At 55.5% G+C, this 23,635-nt stretch overlaps 10 protein-coding genes across 10 annotated transcripts; 5 read left to right on the plus strand and 5 right to left on the minus strand.

Moving 5' to 3' along the window:
* Positions 1-517: 517 nt before the first annotated feature.
* Positions 518-3,940, plus strand: LTR77_002682 (uncharacterized protein; the record flags this gene model as incomplete). Its single annotated transcript, XM_064799941.1, has 1 exon — positions 518-3,940. One exon carries the CDS (start codon positions 518-520, stop codon positions 3,938-3,940), a length of 3,423 nt encoding a protein of 1,140 aa, XP_064661280.1.
* Positions 3,941-5,050: 1,110 nt separating this feature from the next.
* LTR77_002683 (uncharacterized protein) lies at positions 5,051-6,120 on the minus strand (the record flags this gene model as incomplete). The annotated part of the gene is made up of 2 exons (XM_064799942.1): positions 5,051-5,303; positions 5,711-6,120. The coding sequence occupies 2 exons, from the start codon at positions 6,118-6,120 to the stop codon at positions 5,051-5,053; spliced, it is 663 nt and encodes a 220-aa protein (XP_064661281.1).
* A 673-nt stretch (positions 6,121-6,793) lies between these two features.
* On the plus strand, positions 6,794-7,798 carry LTR77_002684 (uncharacterized protein; the record flags this gene model as incomplete). Its single annotated transcript, XM_064799943.1, has 1 exon — positions 6,794-7,798. One exon carries the CDS (start codon positions 6,794-6,796, stop codon positions 7,796-7,798), a length of 1,005 nt encoding a protein of 334 aa, XP_064661282.1.
* A 615-nt stretch (positions 7,799-8,413) lies between these two features.
* On the minus strand, positions 8,414-8,993 carry LTR77_002685 (uncharacterized protein; the record flags this gene model as incomplete). The annotated part of the gene is made up of 2 exons (XM_064799944.1): positions 8,414-8,719; positions 8,781-8,993. 2 exons carry the CDS (start codon positions 8,991-8,993, stop codon positions 8,414-8,416), a joined length of 519 nt encoding a protein of 172 aa, XP_064661283.1.
* Positions 8,994-9,253: 260 nt separating this feature from the next.
* Positions 9,254-12,097, plus strand: MIF2 (mitotic fidelity of chromosome transmission- protein; the record flags this gene model as incomplete). Its single annotated transcript, XM_064799945.1, has 5 exons — positions 9,254-9,345; positions 9,402-9,535; positions 9,635-11,035; positions 11,094-11,375; positions 12,006-12,097. 5 exons carry the CDS (start codon positions 9,254-9,256, stop codon positions 12,095-12,097), a joined length of 2,001 nt encoding a protein of 666 aa, XP_064661284.1.
* A 335-nt stretch (positions 12,098-12,432) lies between these two features.
* Positions 12,433-13,396, minus strand: LTR77_002687 (uncharacterized protein; the record flags this gene model as incomplete). Its single annotated transcript, XM_064799946.1, has 2 exons — positions 12,433-12,921; positions 13,151-13,396. The coding sequence occupies 2 exons, from the start codon at positions 13,394-13,396 to the stop codon at positions 12,433-12,435; spliced, it is 735 nt and encodes a 244-aa protein (XP_064661285.1).
* Positions 13,397-16,279: 2,883 nt separating this feature from the next.
* Positions 16,280-17,308, plus strand: LTR77_002688 (uncharacterized protein; the record flags this gene model as incomplete). The annotated part of the gene is made up of 2 exons (XM_064799947.1): positions 16,280-16,683; positions 16,756-17,308. 2 exons carry the CDS (start codon positions 16,280-16,282, stop codon positions 17,306-17,308), a joined length of 957 nt encoding a protein of 318 aa, XP_064661286.1.
* A 731-nt stretch (positions 17,309-18,039) lies between these two features.
* Positions 18,040-19,947, plus strand: LTR77_002689 (uncharacterized protein; the record flags this gene model as incomplete). The annotated part of the gene is made up of 2 exons (XM_064799948.1): positions 18,040-19,878; positions 19,936-19,947. 2 exons carry the CDS (start codon positions 18,040-18,042, stop codon positions 19,945-19,947), a joined length of 1,851 nt encoding a protein of 616 aa, XP_064661287.1.
* A 74-nt stretch (positions 19,948-20,021) lies between these two features.
* LTR77_002690 (uncharacterized protein) lies at positions 20,022-20,870 on the minus strand (the record flags this gene model as incomplete). Its single annotated transcript, XM_064799949.1, has 1 exon — positions 20,022-20,870. One exon carries the CDS (start codon positions 20,868-20,870, stop codon positions 20,022-20,024), a length of 849 nt encoding a protein of 282 aa, XP_064661288.1.
* Positions 20,871-21,181: 311 nt separating this feature from the next.
* LTR77_002691 (uncharacterized protein) lies at positions 21,182-23,496 on the minus strand (the record flags this gene model as incomplete). Its single annotated transcript, XM_064799950.1, has 2 exons — positions 21,182-22,248; positions 22,308-23,496. 2 exons carry the CDS (start codon positions 23,494-23,496, stop codon positions 21,182-21,184), a joined length of 2,256 nt encoding a protein of 751 aa, XP_064661289.1.
* Between the last annotated feature and the right edge of the window lie 139 nt (positions 23,497-23,635).

Raw genomic sequence — 23,635 nt, forward strand, 5'->3', positions numbered from 1 at the left:
GGCGTGTTGGCCCCATCCTGCGCATCCATAGGCCTTTGGGCGCTGTGTCAATAGATCTCTCAGGTAGTTGATCGAGCATCATCGTCGTTAGGGCCTCGTCCGGGCAAAAATCAGGCACAATGTTAGATTGCCTCCCCCAGTGATTCCGGTAGTGCGTGATGCTCTCGTCTCTTTACTTCCCCGCTGGCAGCTTGCTCTCTCTTACACAGACATCAACATCCGGCCGGCAGCATCGCGCAGTCACAACATCATCAACAAGGTCGCTATCTGCAGAAGGAGAAGTCGAGGACGTAGCAAAGAAAAGAAAATCTCCGCTCAGCTGTCGTTCATTCCCGATCGACAGCGCCCCGAGCGTGAGTTTCTGGAGCCGCCCGAGCCGCTCAGATCCTGCAGCCAGGCGCAGAAACAAGCCTTTGCTCGTGGGGGAAGCCGCCAGCCGTTGTCGCGCAGGGCAGGCGCTGCCGAAGGAGCAAGTCAGCATTGGACCGCGGGCGGAGGCCAGCAGAAATCCAGCGCTATGGACCGTCACTCGCCATTCGCGCCCGCTCACATCTGCGCGCTGGTATTGCCCGTGGGCCAAATCACGCGCGAGAAGTTCTTGAGCGTGGTAGAGGGCCTGCGAGGCGAGGCGGCGGTGATCAGTTTGGCGGACGTGACACCGCATCTGGGCGACGATGACATCCTCCTCCACCCGAGAGCCTCCCCCAGTGGCGCCCTACTCTACAACTACACCACAGCAGCCCCCAGCGAGCTGCAACACCACCTGTCGCCCTTCGAGCTGTTCCGCGAGCCTCTACTTGTCATTGGCATCGTTGATGGCCTGCAAGACCTACAAACCCCCAGTGAGGTAGACCTCGAAGCAGCATCGGCATTTCTAAAAGAGCGCCATCCTCGCGTTGTAGACAGGCAACTCATTGTGCTGGGAGATGGCCAAGATGGCAACACACAACCCAAGGAGGACAATGTGGTCTTCATCAACCAAGACTGGGAGATCAATGGCGCCTCCACCAAAGAAGCGCTGTGCCAGATGTCCGCGCGCTTTCTCAAAGAGCTCAGCACCTACACCAAAGCACTGCAAGCTTCGCCGAGTATACAGACACCCGGCCAGACCGCGCGCAACCTGCAGAGAGAAGTAGCTTACCGCGAGTCGGAACGGAGGCCAGGCTCAGCATCAGGGCGCAGCACACCAAGCCAGAGCGAGGCCACGAGCCCGATCGAAGAGAGCAGTCGCCAGCCGCCATGGAACCGCGGCATACCAGCTACATCGTTCGACCAGATACAAGGGGCCAGCAGCCTCGGAAGCGGTCTATCAAGGACGGACAGCCAGTCCAGTAGCAAAGGCAAGCATGGGCGGACGACCAGTCAGGATCGTATCACAGTCCAAGGCTTCGGCTCCGGTACATCGCAAGACAAGATCAAGCAAAGAGGTAAAGCGAGGGTCGGCATCGTAATAGGCTCGATATACATGATGGCTGGCCACTACAGCGAGGCGCTGCGCATGTTGTCGGAGCACACAACCAAAGCTCGTGCCTTGTCGGACAGTATCTGGCAAGCGAAAGGACTGGAGAACATTGTGATCTGCCTCCTGCTGAGCTCCTGGGCCGGCGTAGAGTTCCAGATTCCTTCCATCTGCTATGCCTCGCTGGAGAAGTCGGGTCAACGGCTTTCTGTCGCCTTACGGTCGGACTTCAGGAGAGCCGAAGCAGCTCAGCAAGCCTCGATTCGAAGCCTCTCAACCGCCATACCAGACTTGCTCGAGCTTACATTAAGTCTTTACCGTTCGACGGAAGGCCCGCTCGAATTGCCAGTAGTCCCAGTCGCGGACGCAACCGTACGTTTCGGCAAATTGCTGGCCATTCTACACATTAGCGACGCCCATCTCGACACCGAAGCGCTCAATCCATTCGTTGGCACCAACAAGTCAAAAGACAGGAGTGCTCTCGCATCGACAAGACATGCCTCAAATGGACCGTCGAAAGTCGCCATCGCCGAATTCATGTCCAACGCACAGCCCACACTGCTGGACAACGTGCCGGACGCCGATCACATCGCCATCCTGGCGGGTATCGCAGGAGTCTACTCTTTGATCGCGCTCGACCGTAAGAAGGGAATCGTGCTCAAGGAACTCGTGTCGGTACTCACCTCCGCTCTGACGTTGGCCCGCAAAAGACATGCTGCCGAGATGGGCATACAGCCAGGCGGGACCTACCCAACCGAATTGAGGGCAGACGCAGTACTCACCGCGAGTGGCCCAAGTACAGGCTTGGATGGACTCATCAATGAGCTTGCCCGCATCTATGGCTTCGATCTGGTTGAGACTGAAGGTGCCAAAGATAGCACCAAAGTGTCTGCACCAAGCTTCTTCGGCGGCGATAGCATGAAACTCGATATCCTGAGCGAACTGGCCGCATTCTGCGAAGCAACACCAAGCCCTCAAGGTATCCTACGGCTCAACGCATCGCTCCTGAGATCTTTTGGACCAAAAAGCGCCATCGACACCGAGGACTCGTCAAGCTCGAAGGTTGTTTCCAAGGAAGAGCAAGAGAAGCTCACCGCCAGCATGACCCGCGCTGTTGAAGCAGCCAGGACCATGGGCCTAGAAGACGTTGAAGCTCAGTATTGGGACCAATTCCTTGTACGCGGCGTCGAGTTGATGCGTCCAGAGCCCGCTTTAGCAGTCGTCAGACGCCCGAAGGCCAAGTCTACCACAACCATCGCAGAAGGAAGCACCTCTGGCAACCCACTGCTCTACGACCCAAGCGCAAGCCGTCCTGGCACAGCAGAAGAGCCTAAATCAAAGATCATCGTCAAGGGCGAGCGCTCAAAGTCCGTGGTGTCGCTTCAGAACCCGTATGAAGTCCCCATCCAGATCGAGTCGCTAGAAATCGTCACTGAAGGCGTCGCACTCGAAGTCAGCCATGACGAGCCCATCACTCTCGGTCCCCTGCGCATCCAGGAGGTACCAGTATATGTGACTCCTACGGACACCGGCGACTTCAAGATCATCGGATGCAACATCAAGGTGTTCGCCTCGCGCAAGCAGTTCTTCCCCATCGTCAAGAATGCGTTCAAGCGTGTTGCCTCGTCCCTCGTCAAGCGTCAGGGCCAGAAAGGTCGTGACCATATCTCGGGGTCCGGGGATGACAGAATTGGCCTGCCCTACGACTTCAACCATGAGATCCACGTCGCCGCCCCTGAGATGCCAACTCTCGTCGTCGACAAGACCCCCTTCACCGAAGCCAGCGCCCAGCTCCTCGACGGCGAAAAGGTCGAATTCACCATCGTCCTCAAGAACGTCTCCATCGCCAAGTCCCTCGTCGCCAAGGTCTTCGAAGTCGCCACCATCAACCGGACGAACGACTTCGCGCAGACGGTCGTCCGCCAAGACACCAGAAGCGACATCGTCGCGGTGGAGCAGTGCTTCACCTACGTCGGGGACATCGTCGCCGCCACCCGCACCAAGCGGTGCGACATCGCCTTCACGTACGGCAAGGCGGACGACGACGCCGCGTCTCCGGCAACGCGGCGCGTCGTCGCGCCAGTACAGCTGACGATCTTGCCGGGTCTGTCGGTGTCCGGGCTGGAGATTGTGCCGCAGGACAAAGACGGCGAGGAGGACTGGCTGCTCTGCTTCGAGCTGGGCAACGCCTTCTCGGAGGCGATGGGGGTGCGGTGCGTCGCGCTCCCTCGCGGCGGTGGGGCAGAGGGGGCCCTGCTGTTCGAGAAGGCGGTGGTGCCGGCCGGCGGGGCGGAGCGGGTGTGTGTGCGGGTGTGCCGGCTGCTGCCGGAGATGATTGTCGAGGGGTTGGTCCTCGAGAACACGATACACTTGGCGCGGGACGTGCGGGCCCGCCTGAGTGTGTCGTGGAGGACGGAGGGGGGGCGCGAGGGGGTGGTGAACCTCGCGTCGGCGAAGGTGGATTGTGCGGCTTTGGGGTGAGCGAGCGCGGGTCCGCTCGAGTATGTAGTTGTGAAATGAGGTGAGTGACGACGTTTCTTCTGTGCCACACTTTTTTCTTTGTTGTTTTCTTTGAGAGAAGGCGGCGTTGACGCTACTTGATTCACCTTCTCAATGAGGCCTCCGGTGACGCCGCACCCACAGTCACTGTCCTGCCCACAGCAGCACCTTTTCATCACAGAGAGAAGGCTCAAGAGGTGATAATACGAGCACTTGCTCTCCCCTGATACTACTGGTGATGCCGAACTATAGCGACTGATCTACCGACAACACCTTGTTACGACCATGGGGGTGTGGCGAGCACGACAGCCCAGCGAGTATCCATCTCCAAAGACACCGCCTGCGGCGCAACTATAGCGAATGAAGCACCTACAACGTCGACTTGAGTTGGCAGAGAGGCATCGGCACATGATCTGACAGGCACTGATCTCAGTGATACAGCGAGTGGCGCCGGAGCTACAGCGACTGTCGAGCCCGCGCTGGGGCGTCATGATGCTCGAGACGTGGTGGGAATGGTCTAATGGGTACTCGTTCCCTCCAACACATCCCGCAATTGCGGCACTACAGCGACGTCCCTCCAACACGTCCTGCAATTGCGGCACTACAGCGATGTCCCTCTCGTCGACAGCACCCCGCGCCCACTGAGCACCGCCTCCAGCAGGTAAAGTAAGCAGCCAGTTCTCGACACTCGGAACAATGTCCCTTCTCGTGACAAGCTACATCTCAACGCCTTGTTATTAAAGAGAAGAGGCGGCAGGAGGGTGTTGATGCTATCCCTCTCGACCGCCGAGGACAACCTTTACGCCTACCACGATTAGTCCGTCGACAGCCTGCACGGCGCAGAAGAGGCGGAACGAGTTTGATCAGCTCCTGTTCTACCTTGAAGATGCGGACGATACGGCAAAGGTAGGCACGATAAAATTTTCTTACGCTCTCTGAGAAGCAGCGTTTGTTTGTTCTCTGCTCTAGTCTACTGAGCTTCTTCTCCGACAGCGAGGTAGGTCTTCACATGGTTACGATAGCCTTGACAACACACTGAAGATCTTTACGAAGTAAGAAAAAAGGCGCGAGTGTTTCAACTGATACATTAATCTATGAGCAAAGCGTCCGCTTCAGGAACTCAGCCTGACATCCAGCATTCTTCTCGAAATTGAAGCCAGTGTATCCGTCGAAATGGCCTCCGGGGATGATATGCAGCTGCTTCGGCTCCCTCGCCCTCGAATAAGCCTCGAGGGACAGATCAGTCGGTGTCAGCACATCATTCTCTGCCACCGTGAGCAATAATGGGGTTGGAGCGATGCGGTGGATTTGAAGAGATGGATCGTTGGCTCGGAGGAGCTCCACGCTGAAGATGTAGGGTTAGTAAAAAGGATGGGGACTCGAGTGGATTGCAGGGTAAGTACTTGCCTCTTCACTGTGACTTCATTCTTCCAGTTGGATTTCTTCTCCCAGTCGGAGAAGAACTTGTAGCTATCTGCTGTTGGTAAGGCGGAGGTTTCCATGGGGTTCTCGTGCACGACTGGGATGGTCGTGGGCTTCTCGCCGGACATGCGGGCGAGTCGGTCTTCTGATGGTCAGTCGGACTTCCAGCAGCTCGAGTATGCATTGTTGGTACCTTGCTGGAACATCTGGTTCAATCCGGGCTGGAAGTCGGGTCTGATGAGACGGTTGAAGTTCTCCCAGCCTGATGTCAAGGGCCTGTTGGACTGAGTCATTCACGCATAGCATGCTCAGAGCGAAAATACTGCTTACACCTGGCCAAGCACAGCCTTAACCCTCCGATCGACAGCCCCAACAAGCAGCACATGCCCGCCTGAATACGACGACCCCCACACCCCAATCTTCTCTGCATTCACCTCCTCCAACGACTGAGCATAAGTAATAGCGTCCGAGTAATCGCTCTGCTGCAACGAAGGAATAATTTCATGTCTCGGCTCGCCCTCGCTGTCCCCGAAGCAGCGATTGTCGTACACAAGACAGCCGATGGCGAGTTTCAAAGTGAAGTACTCGGCGAAGGCGTCAAGGTCCATCTCTTTGAGGGCAGACCAGCCGTGGGCCATGACGAGGCATGGGAGTTTGCCAGAGCTCTTGTCGGGAGTGCAGAACCAGCCTTTGAGGGTTAGGCCGTCGGAGGTTTTGAAGGAGATGTTTTTGCGAGGCATTTTGATATATCGACTGAAGACAGGAGATACGAAGGGGAGAAATTCAATCTTTGTACGGAAATGCCAGGGACTCAAACTGTTATATGCCGTCCCCAGCTGAGCGAGGCATCCAATAGCTCTGCGGGGTCGCTGTCGGCCGGCAAGAGCTGAACGCGCTGTGCATCGAGCGTTCTGTCAAACCTCTACAGAGCCTTCGGCCTTGCTGGCCCTGCTGCTGATCAAAGGACCGACACCCGTTCCCGTTGACGATGGGATGATGTTGAGCAGCGCTTCGGAGCAAGCCTTCGGAGTCTGCAGAAAAGAAGGGATGGCTTGACAGTGGTGTACGTGCAGAAACATTGCGTCCCGACCACACTGCTTTCTACCGAGCTGCCTTCGTACAGCTCTAGCGGATCACTTCGTCTGTTAATGTGAATGGTTTGAAATCATCTACAAGGGCGACGGAAGGAGTGGTCGAAGTCAAGGCAAGGTTGCTCTGCGAAGAATCTAGACCGTCAGGCGTTCGTTCTGTCCTGGGCTTCAGATCGACTTCACGTCTTCCAAACGCGAAAGCAACGCGACCGACGAGGAACGTATCAATTGGCATTTGCAGTGTGTCTATCTTGCAAGAAGTATACAGCTTGTTAAGTTTTAGCAAGGCTCTGCACATCGGACGATCCGTGACACAATAGTTATGGAAGACCTCCCAGAAGACCAATCAGAATCACAGGACATTGCGCAAGAAACGCCCGTCGAGGACGTCTTCATCCCGCCTTCAATCGACAAAACCAGAGTACTATCAGGCGAAAGCTACACGTACCACTCCAACATCCCTCATGGAACCTCTTCGGATCCCACCGCCGAATGCGTCCTCGGAGTTGATGAAGCAGGCCGTGGACCCGTTCTGGGTCCTATGGTCTATGGACTCTGCTACCTACCATTAAAGCTGCACCACTCCCTTCTGGCCGAGCAGCACCACTTCGACGATTCCAAAGCGCTTACGCCAGCAGTCCGCTCCAATCTCATGGAAAAGATGTGCAGTGCAGACTGCGACCTCTTCCAAAACTGCGGCTGGGCAACCCGCACAATGTCTGCTCGCGACATCTCTGCAGGCCAGTTGAGACCAACGGGCACTTACAACCTCAATGCGCAAGCCATGGACGCCACCATCGATTTGATCCAAGAAGTGCTGGACTCCGGCGTCAATATCCGCGAAGTCTACATTGACACCATAGGCCGTCCAGAAACGTACCAGAAGAAGCTCGAGCACATCTTCCCTGCGTTGTCAATCACCGTGGCGAAGAAGGCGGATAGTCTGTACCCCTGTGTCTCAGCTGCTTCAGTCTGCGCGAAAGTCACTCGAGACGCTGCGTTAGAAGTCCTCTACACCGCCTACGCCAGCCCGGATGACGGCGGACAGGTAGCGTGGGGATCAGGCTACCCTTCCGACAGCAGATGCACAAACTGGATGAAGGGGAACATGCACCCGCTGTTTGGCTGGGGTAGTGAGGCGAGATTCAGCTGGGGCACGGCGAAGGAGATGCTTGAAGCCCGAGGAGCGCCGTGTCGGGCTGACTGGCCGGATGTCGATGACAGGGATGACAACATGAAGTTGACTGGATTCTTTATGGGTGAAGAGGAGAAGGGTGATGAGTTGGCGGATTGGTTTGGGAAAAGGGTGACTGAGGAGGTTTTTTGAGGCCGCATTGTTCGGAGCCTCGCGCAGCGCCGTACCGTCGAGGCGCCTACAGCCCAACGGCCAGTCCTCACCCCAGGAAAGCTCAGCATGCACCAGGATGTCATATCCCTTCCTCGAACCGGGCGCCTGGGCAAACAATGCCATATCCGCCACTGAGCGATTGGATGCATGGGCATCTCAACGGAGGCTTACATATGCCACTGATAGACATTCCGTCAGCTTTTAGTCAGGGGATATAAAGACATCAGGAGCTACGAATGCTACCGGCAGCTACGCTCACGCCAATCTCCCGACCCCGTCTTCTCGATCGTCATCCCGAAGGCCTTCCAACTACGAATGAGGCGGAACAGTCTCGTCCTCAGCAGCCAATCTGCGTCAGCGAACTATCTGCTGGATATCAGCCATGGAATCTGGGGTCCCGACCGCAGATAAGATGGCAAGAAGTCTACTTTCGGCAGCTGAGGGGGTAGCTTTGCGCCTCACTAACCTCAAATGTGATCCGAGGCCAAAGAAACGGGTATGAAGGATGGGAGAGTATCTGAGAAGCATCGTGACAGATCAAACATACATCGCTCTCATAGCTCATCACATCATACCCCCCATGACACGAGAGCATCATGCTTTCATCAACCCAAACACACTCGTAATCACCCAACTATACTCCAAATACTCCAGACACTTCAGCAAGTCCTCCGTCTTCTGGACCGCTTCGTTGTACTCTTCCATCTTCGGCAGAGGGACAACGGTGCCTTTATCTTTGCCTTTGCTGTCGGCGTCGCCGGGTGCCCAGAAAGACTTGATGTAGCGGCGGGCGCCGATGACGAGGACGAGGAGGGTGGGTGAGACGAAGGAGCGGGTCCGTCCCGAGAAGAAGTTGGGGAGGGCGATGAGGGTTAGGGAGGCTAGGAGGGAGACGACGGCCTGTCGAAGGTGTAAGAAGATGGGGTGGCTTTAGACTGAATCTTGGAGTGATTGGCCTTACAGTTATTGCCCCAGCACCCTGCGTCGTCCGCGTCTTGTTCAGTTGCTGCTGCGCTTCATCTGACCACTTTGCTGCTTTCTTGGTGGTCGCCTCGTACTTCCGCAATTTCGTGATAGCGACGTAGGAATGCCGGAGAGCGTATCCGGCGAGCACTACTTGGAGCGCATGCTGGAGCGTCAGAAAGAGGGAGCTGCCTCGGAACTGTTCAAGCATTGTGTGTTTTTCCCTTCAACTTATAGAACTACCTTATCTTTATGGTTGATGAATTCATGTGATGTCGGAAAGATAGCATGACTAAGCTCGCGCCAAGCAATAAACAAACGCCCCGCCCAACGACGACCTGCATCGCGTCAACATCTAAAGCATTGGGACACGAAAAAATACACGCGCGATTGCTTGGGAGACTTATATGATATCAGGCGAAAGACTTGGGCAAACTGGAGTACGACAAGGAGAACCGCGCGCCGCGCGACATGGCGCGAGTAGCGAAGAAGGCGAAGGGCAGCACACCGGGACGGCCGAAGAAGAAGGACAACCAGTTCTTTGATGTGGGCAAGGTCGGGCGGTATGCGATCGCGCCAATATTATGGCGATGAGTGCGGTATGCTGACGAAGTTCTAGCAAAACCGGCATCACATTAGAAGACAAAGGCGTCCGCGACGAGCATGGCTTGGAACCCGTCTCTCATATCTTCTCCTCACCCGGCTCACCTTCACGAGATCACCTGGACAGCAGCGATGCGCATATGCACGAGAGTGAGTCGAAGCAGTACACACAGATCAAGCACAAAGACCATATTCTAACTTCCCACCCCAATCGCACAGCCTCCACGTTGCTAACGCTACCATCGCCAGGCTCAGGCCCAGATGTAGATGTTACGCTCGCTTCGCGCAAAACGCCGCGACTTCCGCCTGCGCGCGCATCGACGCCGAAGCACACGAATATCGGATCGCCGAAACGCGCCTCTACGGGAAGACCTGCCCAGCAGCGCATGAATACACCTGAGGAGGAAGGCACACCTGCACGTGTGCGCTCGCAGCTGCGTCCGAATCGAGTGCTGGACTTTGGAGAGGGCGGGGTCAAGCAGAGTATTGAGAGCCCGAGTCCGTTCAAGCCGAGACATGTCTTGCGGAGGTCGCTTGGTGTTGGAAAGTCGAACCCTTTTGCTTCGCCGGCGACTTCGAAAGCTACGCCAGCTGAAGTGACGATCGCTGAGGAGGACGAGCAGGAAGCGGAAGGCGCGGAGCTACCCGTGGATGATGGACCGCTGATCTTGGACGATGATGAGGACTCTCACGATGCCGTGCCTCAGCATGATGAAGAAGAGGCGCAAACTGGCGCTGCCGAAGAAGAGGAGGAAGAGCAAGAAGTTCAGGAAGTCCCACAGAAGAGGAAGTCAGGACGTCCACGAAAGTCTGGCAGCTCTGTGAACAGCAGCCAGATCCAGCACACACCTCCAGTCGCACCGATGGTATCGAGTAGGAAACGAGATCGATCGACGCTGGAGAACAGCCAACTTGAGGATGCAAGCATATCTCAATCGCAGATCAGCCAAACTGGACGCGCGCAGAAGAAACAGCGCGGAGGAAGACCGTCTCTCAACAAGGTCATTGTGCACCACGATGAGGGAGATGAGGCTGTTGACCCATCAGTGATCGCGCATGGCGACGAGTATGTTGTGGAAGAAGACGCGAGCGTGCCCGCAGAGGAGCCCGAGGAGCCCGCGCCAGCCAAACAGAAAGGCAACGGAAAGAAATCAAAGGCACCAAAAGAGCGCGACCCCAATCGAGCTATGCGAGGTCAAAGCGAGCAAGTGAAACTCAACGACTCGCCGTCCAAACTCCGCGACCGTCGTGAAGGCAGCCGCAGCCTCAGCGTGGGCCCCATCAGCAACGTACACCTTCGCGCCGCCACCCCGTACGAAGACGCAGGCGAACGTACTTCTCGCTATGGTCGCAACCTGGTGCAACCGCTCAAATACTGGGCCAACGAGATGCGCCTCTACAAGAACGGCGAGACCGCGGGCATCGTCAGGGCAGATATTGTCTCCCCGCCGAAGCGCCGGAAGCCAGTCAAGAAGAAGACCAAGAAGAAGAACAAGGGCGGTAATGATCTGAACGACATTGACGAGGAGAGCGATGCGGAGAGCACACACCCTGATGAGTGGGAGGAAGAGGTTGGTGTCATTGCTGGGGATGTGGCGAACTGGGATCCGGAGAAGCAGCAGGGTGACCCTGAGGATCTGGTTCGCGAAGGTATGCTTCTCGTCTCTACCTCATGTCTACCGCTCACTATGCTAACACGGAATCACAGACCTCGCCTTCGCCTCCAACTCCATCGTAGCCAAAGACGTCGCCAACACGACCTTCAAGTACGCCAAAATCATGACCCTCCCCTTCTTCGGCTCCGGACTCGTCGAGCTCCCGCCTGGCGGCGAGAAGCGCGCGAAGAATTGCCGGAAGATGCAGATGTGCTTCTTTGTGCATGAGGGGAAGGTCATGGTGGAGGTGTATCCGGCTGGGAGGGGAGGGGACGAGGCGGGAGAGGTGACGCAGTTTGCGATTGCTAAGGGTGGGGTGTGGGTTGTTCCGAGGGGTGAGTTCCATCTTCTTTCTCTTTCTGCTTTGTTTGTTTTGGTTTGCGCGCTCGTATTCTGCTCTTGGCCTCCTCGCGATCACCACCAGTTCGGCTATCCGCGGATATGGGCTCGCTCGCAAAAGATGCTCATTCGACAGCCTGGACGAAACAGCAGTCAACTCACCGCTCCTCCCACCAAAAGCGAGCCCTCACCTCCAGTACGAGCACTTCGGACCCAACCCAGCCAACACCACAACAATGGTGTGCGACCAGCCGTCGAATTAACCATCTCCACCGTCCCCCCTGACACAGCATCCGCGTTCACTAGCCGCCGTGACACCGCACGAGCGCCTGCTGGACAACGTGGCACCGCACTGGCGCTTTCGTTTCGACAGCTGACAGTTCAGCCGGGATTGGGGATCTGGTTCGGGATCTGTGTGTGAGGGGTTCTGTGTCACCGAACTTGTTACTCGATCAACCCTCCCGAACGGGTTCGCAACGTTACACACGGACCCAGCAGCCCGGAACTCGGTTGAGACCGGGGTTGTTCTCGTGGTGCAGGATCACCGGACTTGCTTTTGTTTATGTGCCGTCTGTTTATACTTCTTGATCAATGGACTTGTCACTGACGTGCTGTGATTTGTTCAGGTAACAACTACTCCATCCTCAACGAGAGCACGACGAAGACGGCGCGGATTTTCTTTGCGCAGGGGTGCGAAGTTGTTGAGATGGGGAAGTGATTGGATTGCCTTATGTTGTCTGGGTTCGAAGTGCTTCACGTTGGCAAGAAGCTGTGTGGTTTTGAAAGACTGTTGGCGAGGAATTGTCTGGTTTAGGAAGCTGTTCTGGATGATGGTTTGGGATGGACGAACTTGATGCTTGAATGTCAGGTCTGGACGCGCTTTTCTGGGTTATTGGCAGGGACAGGAACGTGAGCAAATGGGTTCAGGATGTTCAGATACCCGCTGTTTGGTTTGTTTTAGTCGCGCAGTCAGTACGTAGATTGGTATACGTGTTGCAAGAACACTCTACGATCTACATCTCCTCCACGCGCTCACGAAGACCATGCATGACTTTAGAACTCTTCGTCTCCCTCATCAGCCAACTCATCCAACACCCCAAACTCCCCCACCTCCACCCTCTCCGCCCGCACCAAGACCCCATAATTAGCCTTACACTCAAACAACCGCCTCCCCTTCACAGACCCATCATTCTTCCCCGTCGGCTCATCAAGCTCCACACCCACCCACGCCCCAACCCCCGGGATCTCCTCCACCTCACCGACGAACCTCACCGTGCCCCTCCTCGAATCCTCCTCGGGAAGTAATTTACACCGCTTTCCGGGGGTGATGTGCCGTTCGGATACTTCACGGAAGGTATTGGCGATTTTTTGTTGTTCGAGAGAAGGGGCGGCAGGGTCGAAACGGCCGACTTGGTTGGCTTTTTTGTAGGCGAGGACGGAGTTAGGGAGGGATTCGTAGGTCGGGGTGGGCATGGTATATTTGGGGACCGAGGAGGGGTCGGTGTAGTTTGTGCGGTGGGAGGGGGGGCGGGTGTCGGAGATCTGTTGGAGGGGGTTAGTTTGGTGGCGAAGATGGAGACTTGTTTTGTGCAAGATTGAGAGAGTGAGATGGCGCCAGTTGTGGAGGTTGTAGTAGCCCTCCGTATAGTCCATAGGTGCTTGAAGGGCTTGAGGATTCAATGGCCTGTTTAAGATTTGTGGCGATGATGAAATGGCAGATTGAAGATGATGCGCGCAAGAACAGAGAAGAAGAAAAGACATTAATACCTACAGTGAGCTCAGCATAAGCCTGCAGAGGCCATTGCGCGAGTTGTGTCGCCTCCTCGTCGACTGCTTCAATATTCTGAGGCGTCTGAGACCCGACCTTCAAGCTGATCCGTTGGCAGGTGGCCGGTATGCCTGTGATGGGTTCGAGACGTCCTTTGAGGTGTGCTACGCTCCACGATGGCGATATACGTCTTTCGGAGGACGCGTTCTCCGATGTGATGAGCAGGGGGATATCTGCTGATGTCGCCATGATGAATATGGCTGTTTCGAGATTCTTTTCTTCTTCTTGGTCGGTCTACGCGCTCGATCTCCAGACGGACACGTGATCTTCAGTCTGCTGTTCTTGTGAACTGCCAATCAAGGCAATATCCGCGATATAAATGCTGTGCCTCACGTGCTCGAATTGTCCTGCGGGTGAAGCAAGTGAAGAGGTGATGTGGTTGCCTCTTTCGACGAATGGAGTTGCAGCGTCGGCGTTCGGCGCCGCGGTTCGTCAGGCTAAAAACAGACTGCAGCACCAGCGTCTCGAAGTCATCTCCTTCCAACAACGGCCCTTCCTGCTTCCAGCGCGGCCTCCGAAGTCGACGACTCGAGCTGGGGACAACCTCGCTGCCGCGTCAAACTGGGAATGGGTACGCAGTCGGGCACGTCACGGTGCAGGGCGAAGCTGGACGACACGAAACAGCGGGCTTCACCGCCAGAACAGCATTGCTCTCCGTGAGGCGCGACGTGCAGGGGAGTCCTGGGGAGATCGATGAGGAACGTGTTCGGCGTTTTTTTGGCGTCTCGTCCCGCAACTCTAGACGCACATCCTCAAGCACCTACTGCACCCTACCCGACCCCACACCACAACCTCGAAGCTCCTACGTGGACGCCTGTCATCGAGTCCTTCGCTGTCAAGCGGACACTCCAGCTGGCATGATGGACTTGTCATTTCTGGCCCTGCAGACGGCAACCGACAGACGAGTCCAGACTGGGACACGATGTCGTGGTGAACAAGGTTCGAGCTCACGATCCACATTGATCGAACGGGCGATCTGTGCTTTGTCTTTCCTTTGCCGCTAGTCCATCCATCTAATGACTTGCGTGAAGCACGTATCCCTGACAATGCATTGTCCCTACCCGCCAGCGATTCACCGCCGTCAGCACCACTACATGCCATTTGCTGATCACGAAGCTTGAAGCTGAATTATGGATCACATGAGCAGCACACTCGCGGTCTGTCCTGTTGGTGTGGCTCAGCCAGCCCAGACCGACAGACTGACGTCCATACACCTGGCTAAAGGGTAGAGACTGGCCTTCCAGGATCGAGCCTACAGCGACTCGTGAGGTGTCACCGGTTCGGACGACGTCAATGCGGCACCTGAAGTCGGGACTCGCGACCGGCACCGACCAAGTGGCACCTCACCGCCTGGTCGTTCATTCCGAGGCAATGTGACATTGGAATGCGCACGCTGCCACGAGCGCAGCACGCTGTCATGCTGTCTCATCCCCCTGGCTTCATTTGTCTCAAACAACACACCCGACTGCATCATCACCCAGTATCTGAGAGATGAGATGGATGCGTTCGGCTCGGCAATAAGGACACCCACTCATGCAGATCACAGTTCTCGCCAGGTCATCATTCGGCACAGCCCTACCATAGGTGGTCGTCCACCTGGACCAATCGAAATGAAGCCTTCACCGCCGTTTCAACGACGAATGCTGAGTGCTCCAACTCAAGCATTCGATCCCTTTAGCTCTGCACATACCCCGCGGGAAATAAGTGGACTGGACTTGGGCATCTAAACCAAGATGAATGATGCCCGAGTAGCCAAACCTTCTTCCATCAGTGAGGCCTGTTGGTTCCATATCGACGTCAGAGAACACTATACATGGGTATGGATCTGCCACCCATATCCCTGAGATCGTTCTGCCAAGTGTGTTGGAAACATCGACCACCCCAGTTCTCAGGCATCTTGTTGGGCCAAGCTTCCCGATAATGTAATGGCGTATAACATCAAAGGCATGGACCAGGGTGGTGGCTCTCGAACAATGGTGGCGAGGCCAGCACAGCACAGCCTGTAGCCACCTCACCAGTTCGCCCTGGCTGGCTGCATCGAGGGTCTGCCTGCCGAGTCCGAGTCGTGATGAGTCTCCCTCGAATGAGAATGGTGGTGCCTACTCTCTACGATAGGTTGACCCGAGTTTCATCCCACATATCCCTTGCTCCACCTGTCATTGGCTGTCAATCAATCCAACTATTCGGGAGCCACTCTCCTACTGCTATTGCTTGCATCTCTTTGCTGCGCATGCTTAGGGAACAGCCGCGCCTGGCGTCGTTGGGTCCTCTTGCGTCCCTACTCTTCCCGTTGCTACTAGATCTCATCATTCTCTCCGGTCGTGTTACGTCAAGGAGATTCGTTACACCAGTTCCCGTTCTGCTCGCCCGCTCTTGAAACTTACCTTCCGGCAGTCGTGTCATCGGCAAGGCACATCGTGGCTTATGCATAGAGTTCGACCTGACCCAAGTTTCAACGAACAGGATCATCCACGAACGCCTGCGGTGCCCTAAGATAGACCGCTTTGACGCATGTCGTGACTCGGAGAGTACAACACTGTGCTGGCGTCGCACAGTACCTAACTGCCACGGGGCTACTCACTGACCGACTTTACGATTGCCATGATCTGGACTCTCGACGACGCGAAGTAGTTGGACAGACGCGCTTCAATCGATTAACGAACGAACAACAACTCCAACGAGTCTCTGGTACACTCTGAACGATCTGACGACGCTCTTCTGAACGAAACTGCGACCAACCAAACCTTCACCGGTTCTTCCAAGCATTCAACGACAGCCCTCCGATCAACAAACGTCCCGACATTGCTTCTCTCCAACTTTATCACCGTTCCACGTCCTGGCCGTTAGCCAGAAGCAACCGCAAAAGTGGACATCAACTCTCTCGTCCAGCAGACGCCTCCTCCAAGATCGCCAGGAAATGCCAGCACGAGCTCCAGAGGATCGTGCAGCAGCAGAGCGAGAGATGGCACCACCGCCTCCGTTCGAAGCTTCACGGCGGCATCGACACCCGCACCATTACCACGGCCGTCGATCGAGCAGGTACCGCAACAACTGCCTCCACCGCCTCATCCAATGCAGACGGCGCAATACCCTGTGCAACCATACCCGCCTCCCCTCAACCACAATCAATACCCGCCCATACACGCCTACCCCCGCTACCACCCGCTCTCCATGCAACAGGACCCCAGGTACGGCCCGCCGCTCCCAGCGCCCCACGGCCCCGGAATCAACAACAAGCGTCTCGCGCCTCCCCACCCCGCCGAATCACCTGCGAAGAAGAAGCAATCGAAGTGGACGCCGGATGAAGACGCGTCGATCATCGAGCTCCGCGGCAACGGCATGAAGTGGGAGGACATCTCCAAGCATCTACCCGGGCGGAGCGCGATTAGCTGTCGTTTGAGGTTTCAGAATTATCTTGAGAGAAGGACGGAGTGGGATGATGAGAAGAAGAATAAGTTGGCGAGGTTGTATGAACGGTATGTTTGACGCGTCTTTCTCCATTCTCATTCATCATTACGAAAATGCGTTGCTGATATGTGTTTTGCCAGGTTCAAGAAAGACATGTGGGAGAAAATCTCAAAGGAAATGCAACTCCCCTGGCGCGCCGCGGAGGCCATGCACTGGCAGCTCGGCGAGGAAGATATGGCGCGTCGCGCCAACGTGTCGGTTTTCCACCTCGCTGGCCAGCCTCAACAACAATCTCAACTCCACCAATCATCACTACCTAACATGCAACCCGAGCGCGGCCTCAGCATTTCTCCGCCCGCAGCCTTAGGCGCGGGTGGAAGTGCCTACACGCACACGCATAAGCACAGCTTACCGCAGATGTCGTCCATGCCGCGCACGCAGACGGTGTCACCGATGATGCAGACGCGATTGACTGCGGCGAGGAACAGCTCCAGCGTTTCTCCGATTGGGCCGAGCCCAATGAGGCGGAGGGCGGACAGCGCGAGGGCGGTGCCGGCGGCGGGCTTCACGGCTGGGCCGAATAGAGGTTTCCTGCCGCCGGTGGGAGAGGTGATGGGAGGGCCGGCGATGGCTTCGGGGTCCAGGTTTACGCTGCCGCCTGTGGGGGGAATGGGGGAGTATCATAGGCGTTGAGGGAGGGCAGCGAGGCGTTCTGGAACATATGGCAGCTTTGGCAGGGACGTTACGCATATAGAGTAATCCTGGGGCATTGGGACAGCATGGCATAGCGGCATACACACTGGGCTGGGGTGTAAGCATAGCTGATGATTGATGAAGGGAGATGTGTAGCTTAGATTTAGAACCGTAATGTATTCGACAGAGAGAGGTGATACTTTATTTGGTGAATGAACACAGACGTCGACTTTACCTCTTGAGCCTAATGCTGGCTGCCGAGACAATGGGATGGTATTTCAAATGGTTGCATTGTGTTTGCGCACGGCAGGCTGCGTGAGCAAACGCGATCAAGATGAGTCTCAACCTCGATATGTTTAATATGGACCGTCCTCGAGGTGGTGTGAAAGCGTTGTTCGGGACAACAGTAGCATCGACGGTCATCACATGGGTAAGAATGGTGTCTTGCTTGATAGATGTATGGAATCTCGTGAGTATTTGCAGGAGTTGTCCTCGGCTCAGGTCGGAACAAGGTTTCCCGGATCTTCCCGAACCCCAAACCCTGGCTCGCGTGGCTGATCGCGGTACCTCGATCTGGTTGTACACGTACAGAGCACTGCAGCACGACGTGGATTGGAGCGATACAATGCAATGCTGTTGAAGGTTCTGTGCAACGATGCTTGAGAATTGGGATCTAGAAGGCGGCAGCGACACAGGACCACACACACCTCCAAAGCTTGAGAGATTGAAAGATGGAAACAGCAGAGGACGACTCGCTCGGCGCATGCCTCCTCCAATGGGTCCGATCGTTCGACGGAGTGGGCAAAGTAGGCCGTCTGGTAGACCTTAGCGATGGCCTGGCACTCTGGGGTCTCCTCAGCGAGATCGACGCCGACTACTTCGCCGGAAGCCTACCAGAACCGAACGTATACGCCGCCAGCGACTGGACTCGAAAATGGCAGAACCTGAAGCACATTGAGCGGCAGGTGGCAATGTACTACCGGGACGTGTGCAACGGGCAGGAGCAGCTGGCTACAGAGTCGACGCCAGATTTGAAGGCAGTTGCGGCGGAGGAGTCGGGTCCGGATCTGGAGAAGCTCATTATGATGATCATTCGCGCTGCGATGGCTTCGCCGGAGTCGAATGAGAGGATGGCGAGGAGATTGATGGGGCTGGGGAGGGAGAAAGCTATGGTGGTTGCGAACGAGCTGAGGAATATGGAGGAGACGGATTACGAGGAGTCGGAGCCGGTCAGCAGGGATGAATCTGCGTATCAGTCGGAGGTGGAGCAGCATGAAGAGCCTGTCAAGCCGAACGGGACGAACAAGGAGAAGTCGATGTATCAGGATCCTTTGCTGGAGCGGGAGGAGGAGCTCTTGCAGGCTCAGGCTACAATTGACAAGCTGCAGGCTAGTCAGGCCAGTGCGCAGCAGCAATTTCAGGAACTGCGGCAGGATAAGGAGCGGCTTCAAGAAGCTTTTGACGCGTATCGAACGGAGATTGAGACAAAGGGACGGAAGGCTGGCAGCGATGATACATTCAAGAAGCTGCAACGGCAGGCGGACAGTGATAAAGCTTATATCGATGACCTCGAAGGCCAGTTGCAGAACTCCAGAAGTGCCATGGATAAATACGAACGCCAACTACAACGGCAGAAAGATGAAGGCGACTCCAGCCAACGACTCCGGGACGAGCTACAGATGCTCAAAGCCGACAACGAAGACCTGAACCAGAAGGTCAAAGCGAACGAGAATCTTAAGAAGAAGATCCAGACGCTGCAAGAACAGGAGAAGCAGAACGCCACGCTGCGCGAGGAGCTGAAGCAGACGAACGACAAGCTTGAAGAGATCGACAAGCTCAACCAGAAACAGGCTCGACTGGAGAAGGAGATTATTGAGAAGATGGGCTTGATCAGGAATCAAGAGTATCAGATCAATGAGTTGACGACCACACGAAAGCATGCAGAGCACGATGCAAGGATATTGAAGCAGAAGCTTATTGAAGCGAGGGAGCGGCATGAAGCTGATCATGAGGCTATGGAGGAATTGAGGGTGAAGTTACGTGATTCCGATCTGGACGATACGACGGCTGCGCGAGATGATGAGACACCGCTGGAGAAAGCTCAGATAGCCACTCCAGATCCCGAATTGAAGGTGGTGACGCCAAGGAACGACGAGAGTAAGCATTTGACGGAGAAGCTGGCTCTTCTTCAGCAGCAATTGGAAGCATCAGACGCCCGGTTGAAGCAGGCTTCCGAGCGAAATGCGGCGTTCGAGGAGAAGCAGAGAGGCGTTGAGGAGGACAACGATGGCCGTCAGAAGAGCGGCCAACAGCTACGGGACCACGAAAACACTATTGCGTCCTTGCGAAAGGAGTTGGAGGCTGCTTCACGGCGGAAGAGCGAGGCTGCCACACCAGCGCCTGCTCAGGATCTGGCATCGCTGCAGCGGGAGAACCATTTGATGGCTACAGCATGGCATGATCTTTCGTCCAGGCTGCAGAACAATGGCGTCTCGCTTGGGAGGCGGAGACAGGAGCCGAAGAGCTGGATTGGGAAGCAGCGGGCTCTAGTTGGGCCGGGCAGTAGTATGGTGAGTGAACGATCCTCTTCTCCCTGACATGGAAGTAATGTTACTGACTTGCCGTAGCAGCAAAGATGACATCTGATCACCACGACATGTTCGCCATTTGGATTTAGATCAGCTAGATACCCCATAAGTACCTATTCATGTCACTACACCGTCAACCTCAATCCTTCACTCTCCCACGGCCCAGTCATACCATCACTCCACCGATATCCCCCATCCTTGAAGAACACATAATCACCCTCATCCCACACATCACTCCTCACACCCACGCTCCTCCACTCCTTTGCCATCAAACGATACTCAATCCCCTCCACATCTCCCCACGCCAACCCCGACCTCGCAAACTTCTTCAAATACCAATCAAAGTCCTCAAACAGCGTCTCCAGCTGCCCCTGCGGAAAGCCATAGACGTACGTCATCTCCTCCAGCGGCTGCGGTGGCGCGATCGTGATGCGGACTTTTTCCAAATGCAGTTTCTGAGACAAGGGAGTGGGCCGTGCGAGGTGGGGACCGCGGTGGAAGTAGGTTTTGAGGACCTCGAAGATGGCGAGGAGGAGGGTATTGTGGGGCGGGCGGGAGATGTAGACCGGGTGGTACATTTGCGCTACTTTGACCAGGAGGTCGAGGGTGGTGGTGTTGGTTGGGGTTTGCGGGAGGGAGATGTGCGAGGGTGTGATGTTGGGGTTGTCGATGAGGAGGGTGATGTGCGCGGGTTGGGGGCCGTGGAGTGCTTGTTGGAGGCGGAGGAAGTCTTTGATCTCGTGGTGAAGTTGGCGGTTGACTCGCAGGATGTTGTAGTAGTTTGCTGTTGGTGGAGAGGAGGTGTATTGCATGGTCCATTGCCAGCGGTCGTTCCTGGTGGTTATACGTTTTGGTCTTCGTTCGCTGGTCGATTGTTCGATGTCATCGTCCGGTTCTGGTGGATGGAGTAGGACGTATTCGTATATTGAATTCCGAAGTTCCAGTGGAAGCAACAGTAGCGGGCTGGAAGCCATGGTGTATTGGATTGTCAGTGCCAGACCTGGGAACTCGACTCTCTTAAAGACTGGCAGCTATCCCTGGCTAACATCTGGATCTCGTTCAATCCGGGGCGGCCGCGGACGACCTTGTGATTCCAGAGAACATCTCGCAGTGATGCGACGCCGAAATGCGAGCTCCGAGCTGATGTCACCAACATCCAGGTTGTTAACTATTCACCATATTCACTCTATCTAGCCATTAACGTCACAACGCGGTATAACAGTGCTTGGATGGTATACTAAGTCATAAGTTCATCTACTTCTCATCGGGTATGCAGCTCAGAATATTAGATAATAGTATCCAGCACCTTCTCAACCAACCGCTCACGATACCGCGCGAACTCGCCCTTGGCCATTCGAGCACCGAACTCCAAAATCTTGTACTTCGCCCTCCAATCGACGTTTTCTCCAGCCGGGTCGCGTATAGAGCGGATAGAACCAGCTTCAGCAGCATACTTGTCCTGTCCGCTGCGTACGTAATCCTCATCAATCCCAGCTCGCCGCGCTGTCTCGATCCAACTGTCCAACAATCTATCGTGCACATCGGTTGCCTTCGGCGGAGGATCTGCCAGTGACAGCCCTTTGAGTTCGAAGAGACCGTTGCAAGTGCCCATGGTGACTGACCAGGACAAATCAAAGACTTCTCTTGACGCGGTAGTGTCCATGTCGTAGGCGGATACGACTTCTTCGTAACCGTCGGCATCGACTCGGAACCGTGTGACGGTCAGTCGCTTGCTTGTTCCCGTCGCAGGACCCAGCGGCACGTTCAGTTGTTCTCCCACGCCCAGCCAGGAGGCTGCTGTGAGGCGAGCGAGATTATCCTGCTGGCTGTCGCTATCTGCTCTTGGGACATTGAGCCGTTGAAGCACTGCATCTGCGAGGCGCTTTGCTTCTTCTCCATTGAGTCGGTGCTGACGTCCAAGCAACTCAGCTCGCAAGAGATCACTGGCCACTACACGCTTGAGCGCTTCGAATGCGAAGCCCGGGACGTCAGCCTCTGCTGGCATTATGGCCTTTTGGTTGCGCTGCCGAGAATTTGCCGCATTCTCCATCGCCGAATGCTCGCTCTCGCTGGTTTCGTTGGTAACCATGACCCGAGGCGGTGTCGCTAGTCGCACAGGACCACCGGAGTGTTTCGGCACTTGCAGTGATAGCCTTCCTGGTCGACCTCCTTCCGACTGCCGTTGTTGGGCCGCTGGAGGTTGTTGTACGATGGTTGGTTCTTGATTCGCATCATTCTTGCTCGCTGATGGCACCGATACCGAGAATGTCGGGTTGGACTTGTCATTAGATGGATCAGCAGGAAAGGTGCTGAACGGCCCATCCTGTACATTCCTACTTGCAGGTGGACGACCTATGTGAATGATGAGTGTGAGCTAACATTGATAGACAGCTAAATTGTACTTGGCTCACCTCGAGGCTTCGCACCAGGCGCATTCCCAGAAGGCCAAGCGCTCGACACCGCAGGTCCATGTTTCCTCCGCTTTCGAGCAGACGGTGTGATGGCCGACTTAGGCTCGTTGCTCAAGGCCGCATCAATGTTGGTGGTCATCGACCCGGGATGCGCAGTCATGGGATACGGAGTAGAGGGGTTCTGCCACCGCATATGAGAAGGCACAGCTGCCACGATTGCCGATTGCGGCCCGTCCATAAACCCAAAGTTGTGCTGCTGCATGGCCGAAGCATTAGCCCATGGGTCAGATGAGTTGAACGACATATTTGCGCTTGGATACGCGGAAGCTGGATATGCGGACTGTGGCTGGTTGGCCTGAGTGTTCTGGGCTCCGGCTTGTGTATCTTCGTCCTGCTCTGTTTCGGAATTGCGCCTTCTTCCACGCTTGGGTCTGAATGATGGATCTAAGGCTCTGATCGCAAGGTCCTCTTCCGGAAGCACACCGTCACGCCCAGTGGGAGGATATGGATCGTTAGGGTGTGGTACTTCCTGGTAGTAAGCGTGGTTCTTCCCGAGCAGATATTCGAAGAATGCGTCAACGTGCATAGCCCGCATCCATCGTTTGAGGCGAACGCTGTACTGCTGGACCTTCTGAACAGATTGGCCCTTTGACACATCAGGTGCTTCTACTCCCAGATCGAGAGCAAGTTGTCCCCACGTCTTGATCTCCTTCGCATCGAACTTCCGGAGTAGCTCGAAGAGTCGGTAGATCTCAAAGTCCTTGTTGTCGCTCTTCGGCGGACTCTGGAAGTTGGTTCGCAGCGTTGTCGTATCAACATCCAACGAGAAGTTTGGGTTGCAGTAGAGAATGAACGCAACGTAAGCCTCGACGATGCTGTCTGCCGTGACATGTCTTGATGGCAGCGTTCGATCAGTCGGTGTGAAAGAAGCGTTCCTCGAAGGTGTTGAATTCCTGACTTGAGGCGACAATGACCTGCTGTGGTGTCCTGGTGCGATGTTCGATTCGTTCGACGTATGCCTAGAATGACCAGGTGTTCTTCGTGGAGGCGAGAGATGCTGAGTTTGCTGTAACTGAGGCTCAATGCTGTTCGTGGGATGCTGAAAAGAAGAATAGACGAATGGCTGGCTATTGGCGTCGATTTGATATTGCTGTTCGTCCGCATTCCCTGGTTGGTAATGTCGATACATTGGATGGTGGAACTACCTCCTAGGTCTGGCGAGGCTGCTTCCCTTCGTACACCGAAGACTGTTATGTCGTTATATGTGATCCATGATCGGGCTATGCACCATTCGATTGCATTCGACAGCAGAAGAAGGCGATTGATAT

The sequence above is a fragment of the Saxophila tyrrhenica genome (genome assembly GCF_035928015.1).
Source record: "Saxophila tyrrhenica strain CCFEE 5935 chromosome Unknown scaffold_4, whole genome shotgun sequence".
Lineage (NCBI taxonomy): Eukaryota > Fungi > Ascomycota > Dothideomycetes > Mycosphaerellales > Extremaceae > Saxophila > Saxophila tyrrhenica.